At 35.0% G+C, this 16,913-nt stretch overlaps 1 protein-coding gene across 1 annotated transcript; it reads right to left on the bottom strand.

Moving 5' to 3' along the window:
* Positions 1 to 14,411: 14,411 nt before the first annotated feature.
* On the bottom strand, positions 14,412 to 16,526 carry LOC148574340 (uncharacterized). The gene is made up of 2 exons (XM_088505888.1): positions 15,587 to 16,526; positions 14,412 to 14,428 (listed from the first exon to the last, which is right to left on the bottom strand). The coding sequence occupies exons 1-2, from the start codon at positions 16,524 to 16,526 to the stop codon at positions 14,412 to 14,414; spliced, it is 957 nt and encodes a 318-aa protein (XP_088362014.1).
* Between the last annotated feature and the right edge of the window lie 387 nt (positions 16,527 to 16,913).

Genomic DNA, 16,913 nt, shown 5'->3' with positions numbered 1-16,913 from the left:
GCTAAACTTCTGAGGTAGAAAGAATTTGTCTAAGAAAGCATTGACCAACTTTTTCCAAGAGTTCAGGCTTTCTTTAGGTTGTGAGTCCAACCATATCCTAGCTCTGTCTCTTATAGCAAAGGGGAAAACCAGAAGTCTGTAGACCTCAGGATTAATCCCATTGGTCTTAACAGTGTCATAGATTTGCAAGAATTCAGCTAAGAACTGATGAGTATCTTCCAATGGAAGTCCATGAAACTTGCAATTCTGTTGCATTAGAGAAACTAATTGAGATGTTTCTTCCATAGAAGTCAGAAGTTGGTGCAGTAAAGTAACCAAGCATCTTCCTTGCATCTCCACCATTGTTGTTATTTTTGGCTACCATGTCTTCTTCTTTTTCGAAAATTTCTGTAAGGTCCTCTCCGGAGTGTTGTGCTTTAGCTTCTCTTAGCTTCCTCTTTAGAGTCCTTTCAGGTTCAAGATCAGCTTCAACAAGAATGTCCTTATCCTTGTTCTTGCTCATGTAAAATAGAAGAGAACAGAAAAGAAGAAAAATTTTCTATGTCACAGTACAAAGATTCTTTTCTGTGAGTAGAAGAATAGAAGAATGAAGAATGAGGTAGAGAGAAAATAAAGAGAATTCGAACACAGACAGAGGGAGAAGGTTCAAATTTTTAGAAGAAGAGAAGTGTTAGTAATTAAATAAAATAAATAGAAAGAGATGAGAGAGAGAGATAGCATTCGAATATTAATTTAAAAGAAAAGAAAAATATTTTTGGTTTTATTTTAATTATTAGTTAGAATTCGAATTTATTAAAAGAAATAAAATAAAATTAGAATTTAAAATAATTTGTTAATTAAAAAGAATTTTGAAAAAGTGGTTAGTGATTTTTGAAAATTAGAAGTGGAAAAGTAGTTAGGTGGTTTTGAAAAAGATAAGAAATAGTAAACTTTTTAATTAAAACAAACAAGTCAAGTAGTTAATTGAAAAAGATTTGAAAATAAATAAGAAGTTAGAAAAAGATTTTGAAATTAAGTTTTTAAAAAGATATGATTGAAATTTATTTTAAAAAAGATTTTAAAAAGAAATTTAAAAATATTTGATTTTGAAAATTAAAATTGATGACTTGACTAACAGGAAACTAAAAGATATGATTATAGAATTTAAAGATTGAACCTTTCTTAAAAGGAAGGTAACAAACTTGAAATTTTTGAATAAAAACGTTAAATGCTAGCAATAATTTCGAAAATTATGAAATAAAAATAAGAAAAATATTTTGAAATTTTATTTTGAAGAATTTTCTAAAAACGTGAAAGAAAAAATGGAAAAGATTTGATTTTGAAAAAGATTTGAAAAGATAAGATTTTTAAATTGAATTTTTGACTTGACTAACAAGAAACAACTAAATTTTAAAAATTTTTGACCAAATCAACTCAAAATTTCAAAATTTATGAGTAAGATAAGGGAAAAATATTATTTTTGATTTTTTTTGAATTAAGGAAGAAAGAGAAAAACAACAAAATGACACAAGACATAAGAATTTAAGATCAAAACAAATAATGCATGCAAGAACACTTTGAATGTCAAGATGAACACCAAGAACACTTTGAAAATCATGATAAACATCAAGAACATATTTTTGAAAATTTTTAAGAAAAGAAACACAAGCAAGACACTAAACTTAAAAATTTTTAATGTTTAGACACTATGAATTCGAAAATGCATATGAAAAACAACAAAAGACACTAAACAAGAAAAATTAAAGATCAAACAAGGAAAATCATCAAGAACAACTTGAAGATCAAAGAAGAACATAATGCATGATTTTTTGAAAATTAAAGAAAAATTAAAACATGAATTGACACCAAACTTAAAATTTGACACAAGACTCAGACAAGAAACACAAAATTTTTTTGGTTTTATGATTTTATTATTTTTTTTTGTTGTATTTTTCGAAAACTATTTTGGAAAAAGAGAAATAAGAAATTCAAAATTTTTAATAAGAATTCTAGGATTCGTGCAATGCTAGTCTAAAGCTTCGGTCCAAAAGAATTAGACATGGCCAAATGGCCAGCCAAGCTTTAGCAGAGCATTACATACAACAGCCAAATTGATGGGAACCAAAAGGCTCTTGCAAAGATAAGTGGAAACCTCAGTCCAAAAGATTAGACATGGCTTAACAGCCAGCCAGGATTCAACATATCTCATGAAACTCCAGAATTCGTTCTTAAAAACTCTGAAGAACAAAATAATATTTTTTTTTGAATTTTTCGAAAACCAAATTTTTTTTTTCGAATATAAAATTAAAAAGCTTAAACATAAAATAAAATTACCCAATCTAAGCAACAAGATGAATCGTCAGTTGTGCAAACTCGAACAATCTCCGGTAACGGCGCCAAAAACTTGGTGCACGAAATTGTGATTCACACTTTTCACAACTCCACACAACTAACCAGCAAGTGCACTGGGTCGTCCAAGTAATACCTTACGTGAGTAAGGGTCGATTCCACGGAGATTCTCGGCTTGAAGCAAGCTATGATCATCTTGTAAATCTCAGTCAGGCGGATTCAAATGGTTATGAGGTTTTGATAATTAAAGGATAAATAAAACATAAAATAAAATAGAGATACTTATGTGATTTATTGATGGGAATTTCAGATAAGCGTTTGGAGATGCTTTGTTACTTTTGAACCTCTACTTTCCTATTGTCTTCCTCTAATCATGCGTGCTCCCTTCCATGGCAAGCTGTATGATCCTCTCGGATGAAAAATACCAGGTACGATCTCTGCACGGCTAATCAACTGTCGGATTTCTCGTCTCAGATGAAAAATACCAAGTACAGCTACCGCACGGCTAATCATCTGTCGGTTCCCGCTAGCGTCGGAATAGGACCCTTTTCCTTTTGCACACTGTCACTGCGCCCAACATTCGCAAGTTTGAAGCTCGTCACAGTCATCCTTTCCCATATCCTACTCAGAATACCACAGACAAGGTTTAGACTTTCCGGATCTCAAGAATGGCTGCCGATTGGTTCTAGCCTCTACCACAAAGATACTAATCTCACGGACTCGGTCCGTGTATTAGAGACCCAAGAGATACGCACTCAAGCTGTCGCCCAATGACTACGTTGAGCTCAGATAGAACGGAAGTGGTTGTCAGGCACGCGTTCATAGATTTGAGAATAATGATGAGTGCCACGGATCATCATATTCTCCATATTGAAGTACGAGTGAGTATCTTAGAATAGAATCAAGCGTGATTGAATAGAAAATAGTAATAATTGCTTTAATTCATGAAGAACAGCAGAGCTCCACACCTTAATCTATGGGGTGTAGAAACTCCACCGTAGAAAATACATAAGTGAAAATAGTCTTGGCATGGCTGAATGGCCAGCCTTTCCAAACATGAATATGGCATAAGCTCTAAAGACCAGAGTAAAAAGTACTATTTATACTAAACTAGTAACTTAGGTTTTACAGAAAATGAGTAACTAAGTGCAAATAGTGCAGAAATCCACTTCTGGGGCCCACTTGGTGCGTGCTTGGGCTGAGCGTTGAAGCTTTCATGTGTATAGGCCATTCTTGGAGTTAAACGCCAGCTTGGGTGCCAGTTTGGGTGTTTAACTCCAGTTCTGGTGCCAGTTCCGGCGTTTTACTCCAGAAAATGGTCTCAGGTGGGTATTTGAACGCCAGTTTGGGCCATCAAATTTCAGGCAAAGTATGGAATATTATATATTTCTGGAAAGCCCAAGATGTCTACTTTCCAAAGCAATTAAGAGCGCCCCCAATTGGGCTTTCGTAGCTCCAAAAAATCCACTTCGAGTGCAAGAGGGTCAGAATCCAACAGCATCAGCAGTCCTTTTTCAGCCTCTGAATAAGATTTTTGCTCAGGTCCCTCAATTTCAGCCAAAAAATACCTGAAATCATAGAAAAACACACAAACTCATAGTAAAGTCCAGAAGTGTGATTTTTGCATAAAAACTAATGAAAACATACTAAAAACTATGTGAAAACAATGCCAAAAAGGGTATAAATTATCCGCTCATCAACCGTGATCCCCGATTCACTTCAAGGTTTTGGGGAGCTTTCCAAAGAGCTTTCGGTACGAGGCTATGTCTCAGTACCGCACATCATCTGCAAACAACTGGACAGTCAGAAAGGATCATTCAGACGTTGGAAGATATGCTGAGATCATGTGTTTCGGATCAACCCAAAAGTTGGGATCGCTACATGCCATTGGTGGAGTTTGTGTACAACAACAGCTTTCATGCGAGCATAGGGATAGCTCCATATGAGGCCTTGTATGGACGGAAGTGCCAGTCTCTACTTTGTTGGTATGAATCTGGTGAAGCAAGTGTATTGGGTCCAGATTTGGTAGCAGAGACTACGGAGAAGATTAAGAAGATTCGGGAGAGAATTCTAACTGCCCAGAGTCGACAGAAGAGTGATGTAGACCAGAGAAGGAAACCTTTAGAGTTTGGAGTGAGAGAGCAAGTATCTCTGAGGGTTACACCGATAACTGGGGTTGGAAGAGCAATTAAGACCAAGAAGTTGAATCTGAGATATATAGGACCGTTTGAGATTCTAAGGCAATTTGGGTCGGTGGCGTGCCAAGTAGCCTTGCCACCCCATCTGTCTAACTTGCATGACGTATTCCACGTGTCAAAACTTTGTATGTACATGTCGGATGTGGCTCATGTGTTAGAACCTGAGTCGGTCGAGTTGAGAGAGAACCTGACATTCCAAGTGACACCAGTAAGAGTCGATGACACCCATGTGAAGAAGCTGCGAGGGAAGGAAGTTTCATTGGTCAAGGTTTCTTGGAGGAGAGTAGGAGTTGGAGAGCGTACTTGGGAATTGGAGAATGAGATACTTTGGCAACTTGTTGGGTTGGTAACGTTGGGAGTAGGATGCTTCATAGAGAATATGTAATATATATCTATTACATCGCGTGGATCGGATTTTCGAGGGCGAAAATCTTTTTAAGGAGGGGAGAATGTAAGAACCGAATTTTTTACGAATAAAATCATTTAAATGCCCAAATTAAATTCCGGCAAGATAGGTTGAGAATTTGGGGGTTTAAATAGGATTTTTGGACTCAGTAGGTCTTTTAGAGCCAGAAAATGTTTTTTCTGCGAAAAACCGAGAAAAACCATAAACCGGCAGTTGAACCAGTTGAACCGATTCAAGTCTACCTGGTACTGTGCGAGAAAAAGTGAAAACAGTCAAAAACCTTAGAAAAATATTAGAAGTAAAAAACCGGGCGTTAATTTTAAAGGTTTGGCCCGAAGTTGGGCCAAACGGGCTAAAAATACTAACGGGTTGGACTGGGCCCAAGTGGGGCCTAAGCCCAACATATATAAGGTTCATTTAATGAACCAATCAGCACAAACACACTCAAACACACCCATCAGAAATTGAAAGAGGGAGAGGAGAAGAGATTGAGCACTATTCATCATCTTCTTCCCAAGCTCATATCTTGAGCTACAGAGCTCCGATCGCCGCACCGTTTGCGGCTACGCGTTCCTTGTGAAGAGCTCTACAAAACCCATATAATAAACTGGTAAGTAAAGCTCGAATCCCTCTTAGTTCTTCTCCTCAAATTTTCTAATTTTAAGGGTTTTTGGCTAAGTGAAGTTTTGTGATTTTTGGGTGTTTAGGTACACTCTAGCCTTTGATTGTTGTTGGTTTTGGCTTCCAAAACTGTTGGGCAAGGTAAGAGGCATTGAAACGCTTGTGAAATTTCAATTATAATGAGCCCTAGGTTGATTTGTGATGATTCATGTATATATAGCTTGGTTATGGTGAGTTTGGAGCTTGTTGATGCTTGTTGGAGATTCTTGGTGGCTTAGTTTATGATTAAGAGCTTATCTTGGGCTCAATTTTGGGTTTTCATGCATATTGAAATCGGCCAAGGTATGGTTTCGGTTTTCTCTATGTAGTATATAATATTCATGGACACTTAGGCTAGTGACCTATAGGATAGGTTTGAAATAAAATGATTATTGATATGTTGAATGTTGATGTATGATGGTTATTGATGAGTTGATGAATGTTGGGTTCAATTATGATTATTTACAATGATATGATGTTGTTGAATGATTGTATGGATTGGAAGTTGGTTTATTATGATAATTGTAGTGTTAAGATTGATGAAAGGGTAATTTGAATGTGGTTTGATCATAAGTGTTAAATAGTTGATGTTAAAGTTGAGAGTAATGAAATGAGAAGGAGAATGTGGTAAGGTTGGTGTATTATGATACAACAGGTTAATTTGATGAAAAGTGGAGTTTTGAATGGTTTGGTATGGTTTGGAATGTGTATGGTAAGGAATTGTGGGAATTGTGAAGTTTGGTAAAATTGGGATTTTAGGTGAACTTTTTTCGATCATAACTTATGCCTCGGTTTTTAAAATTTGATGAGATTTGTTTAGAGTTGAAGATCTTTGAAAACCCTTTAAATTGATATAAAGTTTGTAAAATTTGGAATTTTGTAGAGGAAGTTATGATCATTCAAAATTGGTGTTAAAAATCTGAAATTCTGTTAAGTTGCAAAATTTTATGATTTATGATATGTGGGTACGCAGACCCCTGTGCGGATGCAAAATCCTGTAAAAATTTTGATCTGTGCGGACGCACACACCTGTGCGCATGCACAGGCAGGGAAATGCGTTCTGTTTGCGGCGCTAGCACAGCTTGTTCGCGCACATATCTAAGGATGAATTACAACCTGTGCGTACGCACACACCTGTGCGTACGCACACACCTGTGTGCACGCACATGTTGGGAATGCCAGTCTGTTGGGGGCGCTGGCACAGGTTGTGCGACTGAACATATTTTGTAAGTTTTGACACTTGTGCGTACGCACACCCCTGTGCGTATGCACACATTTTAAAACTCTCCAGAGCGTGCGCGCGCACACCCCTGTGCGGACACACACACCCTATTTCTCAAATTTTACTTTGTTTTCAACTATTCCACCTTTCCAACAAGGTTGTAAGCTTCTCTAACACCATTTTAGGACTCTTGGGCCTAGTTTTAGACCTTTCAAACTTTGGGAAAGAATTTAGAGATTTTAGATGATATTATTTGGAAAACTTAGAAAACGGAGGTCTAGGTTTCTGACGTCCTGAGGACGGTGTGGTGTTATGTGATGAATGGTTGATATATGAGATGAGAATTGAGGAACTGTTGAGTTCGGATTAAAATGTGAATTGACGGTGGTTGAGATAAGTCGCGGACTCGAATGTGTGATGAGGAATCACTGATGTATTGAAAAATTGTTTTCTGGAAAACCACTCAAATATTATTTTATATTGAGATTATGAGACGCTATGCGCCCGGCAGGGGCTGCGGTTGGATCCCGCCTGTCGAGGTAGTGGCGGCGGCGTAAGGGTGGTAGTTCGTCCCGCTTGCACTTAGATGCGAGGTCGGTGGCAAGAGTATCCCGCTCACATCCATTCGGATCTATAGAGCGTGCAGGCGCCGGTACCTAGATAGTGATCCGAGCACTATATCTCGGAGGTTTCCATATGAGAATTCCGAAGGGCAACGTCTCCATGGAGATGTGTCGGGTTGGCAGTTGAACCGACAATGTGATATCACAGCCAGTAGGGCAGTCATTCATCATATGCATTTTCTATGTGTTTGTATGCTTTGACTATTTGAAATGGCTTGCCTATTTGTATAACATGATTATTCGCTATTTGAATTACTTGCCATATATGCTTCTACTTGTGATTTACTTGGCTTGTATATAATTGTGATTTCTGCTGGGATTGAAGAGGTTCGGAAGGCGGTGGCGATGGGATCGTATGGAGGATCGGTTGGTGAAGGTTGTGGGACAGCGGTGTTGGTTAGAATTGAAACCCCCTAAGATAGGTTACCCGGTTTATCTATGTTTAGGTTTATGTTATGCTTAACTGTTTTAGTATGCCTTAAGTTTGAGTCTTGTGATGGATATGAAGTCTAGGATTGCCTTTGGCATCCCGGGGTCTTATATCCTACATCACTGGGTACTGTTACCATACTGAGAACCTCCTGTTCTCATACCATATTTTCTGTTGTGTTTTTCAGATGTAGGTTGCGACTCACCTCGGTGAGTTGCTTGGATGGTGACAGAAGCAAAGGATCTTGATACCCTCTTGGAGTCTTTTGTCTATTTTGGTTATAATTCTCTCATCTTTTGTATTTTGTTTTGCCTAGAAGCATGTATTTGAGGGGATAAAACTTATAAAAGCTCTTTTAAAACTTCAGTTTCTGGTCGTCTGTATATGGCTAGCTGGCTTAAACTCCACGAGCCGTGGCTAGTTTCTTATGATTATTATATACTTATCTATGTTATCTTATATCTGTTCTTGTGCCTTAAACGAGTAGCTTCGTTAGTATGTTTTTGCGCTTTTGAAATCCTACTTTGTGCTATATCTTTCATCGGGCTTCTAGAATATATTATTTTCTTCTATATATAAATATGTATAAGCCTTAGAACTGTCGTAATCTCTGATTAACCTTTGCCTTACAGCTAGAGGTAAGGCTTAGGGTAATTAGGGTGTTACATGCTCGCCGTGCTGCTCGAAGGTTAGTGCTCAGTTGTGCTCCATCTTTATTTTTTTAAAATGCTCCATTTAGAATCAATCAAGAAAATTGGGTGATTATTGAATGTTTTCTACTGTTAACTTTTTATTGAATTGATTAGTGATTAGCTCTTGCTGTGCTGTTGGTTTAATTTGTAAAATAGATGATTATTGGATGATTATTGAATATTTTCTGCTGTTTTATTGATTAGTGATTAGCTCTTGCTGTGCTGCTGTTTTAATTTGTAATCAAGAAAATTGGATGCTTATTGAATGTTTTCTGCTGTTTTATTGAATTGATTAGTGGGTAATTCTTGTGATAGTGATAGTAATATATTGCTGTTTTACTACTAACATGATTTTTATTTTGAAAAACTTATTACATGTTCCTACCCTTGAAAAGAACTTAATCAGTATTTTCAAATTTTGTTTAAATAACAATGTGTTTTTCAAATTTTATACTTTTCATTGTTATGTCAAATCTCAGGTGTCTAAGGACGTGCTCCTTCAAGGGATACTTAAACAAGATCTATATATTTTTGAGAACATGTATATACCTAGACAGATTAATGAATCCAAAGTATTTCAATCTTTTCTTGCTATGTAAAATCTAATTTAGAACTTGGCATAGAAGATTAGGACATCCATCACTTATTATTTTTGAGATTATTCTTAGACACTGTAATATATAAAAATAAGTTTGATTCTGTTGTGTGTGAAGCTTGTGCAAAAGGCAAAATGCATACCTTACCTTTCTCTAATATTGTTTTTATTGCTCCTCTTGAATTAATTTACATTGATGTATGGATTCCTGTCCCAATTGTTTCTAGATCAGAATTACTATATGAGCATTATAGATGTTTACACAAGATACACTTGTTTATATTTAATTCAAAAGCTCAAGTTCTGCAAATTTTACAACAAGTTACTTATGAAAAACCAAACTGGAAATTCCGTTAAAGTTGTGCAGATAGATAATGCTAAAGAATTATTGTCATAGTAAATTATATATAATGTAGGGACTTATAGGTTTAATTCTATTTGAATTAACTGCCATCTTTATTTTTGTTACAACTTCTAATGATGTTTCATTAACAAGTTCAGGTCAATGTGGCTCTCATGGGATTTCTAGCCGAGATAATTCAAGGGAAAGCAAATTGAGGGATCTCCTTGACAGCTCGGAATACATGCTTACCTTTGGGAGTAAGTTCGTCTTTTCTGGTTTGATTTTTAGGAGAATGTCAATTACTTGAAGGAATTATGTCACCATTGTTGCTTGTTTTTGTTGTTCTTTATAATTTTTTTATTTTTAATCTAAAAGAAATATAGGGCAGCTTTATAATTAAACAAGTTAGCAGTTTCCTCCATTTTCTTTCTTTCTTCCTTGATAATAATATATGTAAGCTTATCAAAGCAAAATTTGACATCACCCTTCAGTGTTTCTACTTTCTTTCTTAAATTAGGCACTGCCGTTTTCTTTATTAATGCTATTGTGTTTGCTGTGTTGGAAATGATGGGGTTAAACAAATTTGATGCTAATCAAAATGATGAGGTTAAACAAATTTGCTATGTGAGAATTGAAATTCTGCTATGTATGAAGTCGGGTTTACTAATTCTGTTCGTTTGCTGTTGTTGTGACCTGTTATTTCTCTCATGTTGACTGATTTTTATTATTTGAACGAGCATATGGTTGCTCATTTTTGTTGAAACCTTTTCACTAGTTAACTACTTTATTTTTTGGGTTACACTCACTATCTAACCATAAAGCCAAAAATAGTGATTAGAAAATAATAGAATACACCCATTTAATCTGATTTCAGTCTTGTTATCACAGATCATAGTCTTTTGCAGCTCAGATCAAGATCATCCACACTGCTCCACGCTAATGCTACCTCTTCATTTCTAACTTTTTTTAACCCATTTAATTTTTCCGTTTATGTTTTATTTTAGGATTTGTTCTCTTTGGCTAACTAGTGTAATTAACGAGTCAACTTAGGTTTGATTTTGGTTAATAACTACTAATTAGGGTTACTACTGCTTCTGCATGTGCCACCGAGAAGGATCATATCTTTCTGATATTTTAATTCATTCCTTTTCAAAAAAGTTTTACCCGTATTGGATTTAATTTTTAATATCATGTCAATTGTGTTTGTTCTAGTATTCTTACAGTGTGCAGATTTTTTTTCAGGCATATTTAAGTTACAACCTCGATCTAAAAGAAGGGTAGAGTTCGATGAATGAGGATCCAACCTCATGTTATCTGCTCTAAGCTTCTCATTTTTCGCTCTAAGCTGTGAGTTCTCACTTCTTTTAGTTTGAGGCAGCAACAAAATTTAACTTATTCAAACACATACACTTTGTATTTAGTTTGCTTTATCAATACTACGCTGAATTGTATTAAAATTTACCTTCATTTGAGTGCATTTGCCTCTTTGAATATTGAGGACTCTGTATACTAGTACTACAATTTTTTGGTTTGCAAATTGCAAAGAATACCTTATCCTTATTTGTATTTTACTTTGTAGAGTAAGTACTATGTACTATGTAGGGTCTGATCTCTGTGTTAGCTATAGCAACTCAGTTAAATGCAATTACTACTACATCTGTTTGTATGTCATGCACTAATGCAGTCATATTGAAATTGAGTGAGTCACAAATTTATTTTATTATACACAAAAAGGTAATTAAGTCATTATTCAATGTTCTGGAATTAGTTGAGAATTCAAGAATTCAACTTAAATTATAGACCTACTATACTCAATCCCACTTGTCAGTGAAGAATTGTGGGTTAATTTAATTGAAATTTAAATGTGAGCATAACAACAATAATATATCTTAGCGGTTTATTTTGAACTACTTAAAATTTTTTAATAACTTTTTTTTTATTCCTCCTTGTCTCGCTACAAATAATCATCATAGATACTCTGTGTTTGTTTGCTTGAACTGAATGTTGTGTTTACTTGGTTACTACTAAATCTTATTAGTATTGATTTAAGTCTATTTTTTTATTACAGGCTTTTAATAGTTGTCTTTTCACTGCTGTTGCCGCTGCCACCTCTCTTGGTTTGCTTCTGCTGTGGTACTGCTGTTGCTGCTAGGGTACGGATTTAGTTTCTGCGGCGCTAGTTGACTATCTTTATTTTAGTTTAATTTTAAAAATTCCGACAGCTTCTGTAGAGGCAAATATGCTAATGAATGTTAAGTTGTTATAACTTATTTATTTTGTACAAGAACCCTTATCATTGGAGGTCATGTGATCGTGGTTCTCTATGTCCTAACCTCGTATAAACTACACTCGTTAATTATCATTAACCCATTGTTGGTTGGATCCTTCAATTGCTTTTATCATTAGCAATTTTTGTTATCAATTTGCTAAACTTCAAAACAACATCCATTAATTTGTTATTCATGTTATGTATACTACTTAAGTGTTTTCCCGAGGCAGTCACTTCAAGGCTTTCTTTAAGAATTGCTAAAACTCAATTTTCTTTGATATTTTTTGTTAGTTATTTTCAAAGTATTTTGGAGGTTGGGAAAACATTGTCTCTTATTAGTTACATAGGAAGCTAGATTTGCAGTTAGTGAAACTAACATTAATTAAGGACTTTAGAATAGGAACTTAGCGATCTATTTGAAATAGATAGGTTTTCAATGGATGTCTCCAAAGATTGGATGGATATGCCCCATCATTTGAAAGAATATCAACTCCGTGTAGAAAGGTTTTTACATTTTTCTTTTTCATCAGCGGGAATTCCTCAAGGGGAAGAAATTCAATGCCCATGTAAAAAGTGTTGTAATAGACTTTGGTTAAAGCGAGATGACGTGTATAACCATTTAATATACCACGGATTTGTAGAAGGTTATAGGTGGTGGTTTAATCATGGAGAATCATTTGTTGCTATGGATGCTGACAGTGAAACAAACGATGAATATATTGTAATGATAACATTGATGAGCTGTTACGTGATAGATTCAGAGATACTACATAATTTGATAGACAAAATACAGGGCCCAACGAATGTGCAAAGGAATTTTATAAATTGGTGGACGAGGCAAGCCAAGAATTATACCCCGAGTGTAAAGGATTCACAAGATTATCTTTTACTATCCGTCTTTACCTGTTAAAATGCTTGCATGTTAGAGATTCCTGAATTTCAGTTTCGTAAGCTAATTCGGTATTGGAGTCTTCCTACTATCAAGGTAATGTTATGTCTTCTATTTCTTCTAGCTATCCTTGATTTTTTTGTGATTAGACTTGGTATTTCAAAAAAAGTTGATGTGATTTTCAAAGAGAAAGAAAATGTGTCCATTAAGAATAATAATATCTTTTTTTCATATTTATATTTAGGCTATGTCTGTTAAGAATACTAAAAATAGGTCAAAGCAAACATGTCCTCACCAAATGGGATCCACAAATTTTGCAATAGTGCGCAAGCAGCTGGTAACATAACTTATTTTTTTGTGATTTCTCCTTTATATCCATGTTATATTGTCGAGTTAGTATGCTTCATGTAAATTTTTCTCTTCATACTCTAGCGTGACTCTAAAGATAACAATGGAGAGCCATCAAGGGCTGAAATTTTCATAGCAACTCGCACAAGTAAAAATGGAAAAGAAATTAATGCTAAAACACAAACAACAATTGTGAGTTGTTTTGTATTTGTATTTAGACTTGTACAATATAAATTCTAGATAGATTTGTATATATATTAAGTTAATGTGACTTTGTATTTTTGTTGTTGTTGCTTTTGGTAGAATGAACTTCAAAGCTGCATAGAGGCAGGGGAAAATTATGAGGATGCATTTGTAGCAGTGCTAGGAAAGGACCGACTAGGTCGAGTTCGTTGTTATTGGACTTCAGTTACAAGAAGCTCTTTTAGAAAGGATGATGAGATTCGCCAAGTGAAGGTTGAATACAATGATAAGGTTTTATCATTAGAAAAGAAGATGGATGGTGTTTGTGGTCTATTAAAGGTGATGTTACACCAACTCAATCCTAGAATGAGTGACGAAGAGGTAGCAGCCTTAGTGCAAGTAGCCCAAAATTCTCCTTTGGATGCCTCAAGTAGTAGACCAAGAAATACTCCCCACTCCTTCGAAGCAACTCACATTCCACCAACCAATGATGTAAGTAACTGTTCTAACCTCGTATTATTGTCATTCCCTTGATTTAGATTATAGAATTTCATTTTTGATGTTGAATTTATGTTGCTGGCTGAATATGTACTGTTGATTTATGTCCTAACCTCGTATTATTGGTTGTTGAATTTTCTTGTAGTGTACTATTGGCTGAATATGTATTGTTGATTGCTTAACTATAATTTTTTCTATGCTTTATCTTCTCATTGACATGGCCAAAAGTAACTAAGGGAGGTTTACCAAATAGCTAATTACTCCCTAATTACTATATTTTATGTTTAGCTATGAGTGGATGATTACATGTTGTGTCCTGCACCAGGCTGTTAAAGGTAGCTGATTTGAATAGCTACAACAACACTTGAGTTATTATAAAGACTACACAACCCATAAGTCGATAACTTCCACATGATCATGTGATATTGTATGTATATTGAAGAAAGACCACCGCTTTTTGTCTAGTTAAAGCTTGTGTTAATTGTTTGATCTAATCATTAGAAATTGGAAATAGAAAAAAGTGATGCTGAAGCTACCAACTGTGATTTTGAAGCTTCTTCGTATATTGTCTTGTGGCTGGGAAATTACTGAATATGTACTATTGATTGCTTAATTTGCTGCTTCGCATGAGTTTTTCTTTCAATTTTTTGTAGATAAATAGAATGAAATAAGTATATGTGTTCAATTCAATTTATTGTAGGAGCTAACCTTCTATTTTTCTTAGCTTCTATTCAAATAAAGTATCTGTTGAATTAGAATATAGGTATGTTATCAATGGTGCTAGATAAAAAAGTGCCAAGGGGAGCATATATGGTTGTGACCTTGTATAGGGACTATTTCTTTTGTGTTTGATATGTGTTTTTTGTTCTAATGGCTGAATATGCAATATTGCGGGACCTAATTAAAGTTGCCTTGCTATTTTCATGTTTAATCAATTTGGATTTGCAATTGGATTTGTTGGACTTAATTGAAGTCTCTTTTATAACATGCACTAACACAAGATTCTTTAAAATTCTGCAGGGTAGTGATAAAAACAATGGAGCTCATAATGGATGATCACACTACTCATGAAATTTGATATTTTGTAACTAAGAATATAAAAGAAGTAGATATGTGACAGTTGATGGAATTGCAATTCTTATTTACTTGTTATGACTTTACTTTTTGGTACTTTGTCATCAAAGCCTACTTTTGTGGTGACAATTTTTGTATGTATGTCTTTTTTTATGGGAAAATTTATATTTGTTGGATTAGTTCAATATATATAATTTTATTTTGGTCTATGATTTTAAAATTATGTATGAATTTTGCACGAAATATTAGGAAGATTAATGAAAAAAAAATTTTGACCAAACTTATGGGCACACTAAAAAAGGGAGGCTATATCTTAATTTTGGGCTCAACAAGCACGCATAATAAGCGTGGCCATAACTTGGCAACCGGCACGCTTTAAAAGCGTACTCATATCCTCATCTATTTGCACATTTTCTAAGCATAGCCGTATCTTTCCGTATTTGTAAATAGCCACGCTTTTGGAGCATAGCCATATGTTTACCCTATTGGCACGTTTAAAAAGTGTAGCCATATCTTCTCCTATTGGCACACTTTTAAAGAGTACCCAAAGCATACATTCTGGGACGTTTTAAAAGTGTGGTGATATGTGTACTTTTCGGTACGCTTTTGAAGCATATAGTACCTATAGGTTAAGACCTATGGCCACGCTTTTTAAGCGTGGCGATAGAGCAATTGGCACGCTGGCGGATGTGACCCTTTCAAAAGCGTGCCGATAGCTCAAAAAGCGTGGCAAAAAGTTATTGGCACGCTTTTTTGTACTTTTTGGCACGCTTTTAAAGCGTGGCAGAAAGCTTATTTTCTTGTAGTGTAGCCCTAGTCTTATGTTACGAGATTCTATAGCAAAATTAGGACGAAGCCTATCAAAGTCTTTCCATGATTGGACATTAGCTGGATGTCTTAACTTTCCATCTTTTGAACGATGTTCATCATGCCACCTTAATGATTCAGCTATTTTTGAACACATGAACAACTTCTTAAGCGTTGGAATCAAGGGAAAGTTCCTCAAAACCTTTGCAGGCACAGATTTTTTCTTCAACTTATCAACTTCCGTATCTACCTCAACATTTTCAATGTACCTAGAAGCTCCACAAATTGGACAAAATTCATCATCTTCATATATATCCCAGAACAAAATGCAATCATTGGGACATGCATGAATTTTATTATAACCAAGTCCTAGATCTTTTACCATGACCTTGATTTTATTGAAAGAATCAGGAATATTCAAATGAGGAATTGCTTCTTTCAATAATTCAAGTAGAGTAGTAAAGGATGCGTTGCTCCAACCATTTAGAGTCTTCAACATATACATTCGGATAACGAATGATAATGTGAAAATTTTTTTACAACCAGGATACAACTCTTGTTTTCCTTCCTTAAGCAATTTATAAAACTTTTCAGCATCTTCATTTAGTCCATCACCATCTTTATCTCCTTCAAGCACATGCCTAAATGTCTCATTTAGCAACCCTTCAATGTCATCGAAAAATCCTTGCTGGACCTCAACCTCTTCAGAATGAATATCCATGTGACTTATCCTCTCGCCATGATGAACCCACACAGTGTAACCTCTTTCAAATCCCTTACTTATTAGATTGTCATCAACTTCATCCCTTCGCCCCCAACTAAAGTTGTTACATATTGAACAAGGACAAAGGATTTCTTGTCCTTGTGATCTACCTTTAGAAAAGGCAAAATCCAAAAAAGAATTAACACCATGCTGGTACTCCTCAGTATGTCTTGTTAAACTAGTCCACTCTTTGTCCATTACTTTGTCAACTAAAATAAAATTTACAGACATAGACTTTAGACTAACGATAAGTGATTTTTTCAATCAATAGCTTATTAATTTTAAAGGTTCCTAGAAGTCAACCACTAATGCTTAAAAGAAACATCTCAAGCAATCATAAAACTAACAATTTGTATCCAATAAAGTATTCAAAGAAGTTTAATCAATCAATCAATCACTAAATGTTCTTAATAATTAAATCTTCAAAAGAAATCAAAGAGATAACATGCTAAATTATTTACCTGTAGTGTAGTTCAATTTCTAAGATGGTGGCAGCTACAAAGAGTGGAATAGTTGAATGTTTAATACGGTGCAATTCTCAACAGCTTGTGCTTTGTCATTACCTAGACAGTGCTCAAGTTAGTA

This window comes from Arachis ipaensis, chromosome B2, assembly GCF_059453495.1.
Source record: "Arachis ipaensis isolate K30076 ecotype BB chromosome B2, ASM5945349v1, whole genome shotgun sequence".
NCBI classification, from domain to species: domain Eukaryota; kingdom Viridiplantae; phylum Streptophyta; class Magnoliopsida; order Fabales; family Fabaceae; genus Arachis; species Arachis ipaensis.
The sequence above is the reverse complement of the archived record's forward strand: the minus strand, read 5'-3'. Positions and strand labels throughout refer to the sequence as shown.

Bases quoted from the DNA above. Each gene is read 5' to 3' on its own strand.
- LOC148574340 (XM_088505888.1), bottom strand. From the start codon at position 16,526: ATGGACAAAGAGTGGACTAGTTTAACAAGACATACTGAGGAGTACCAG.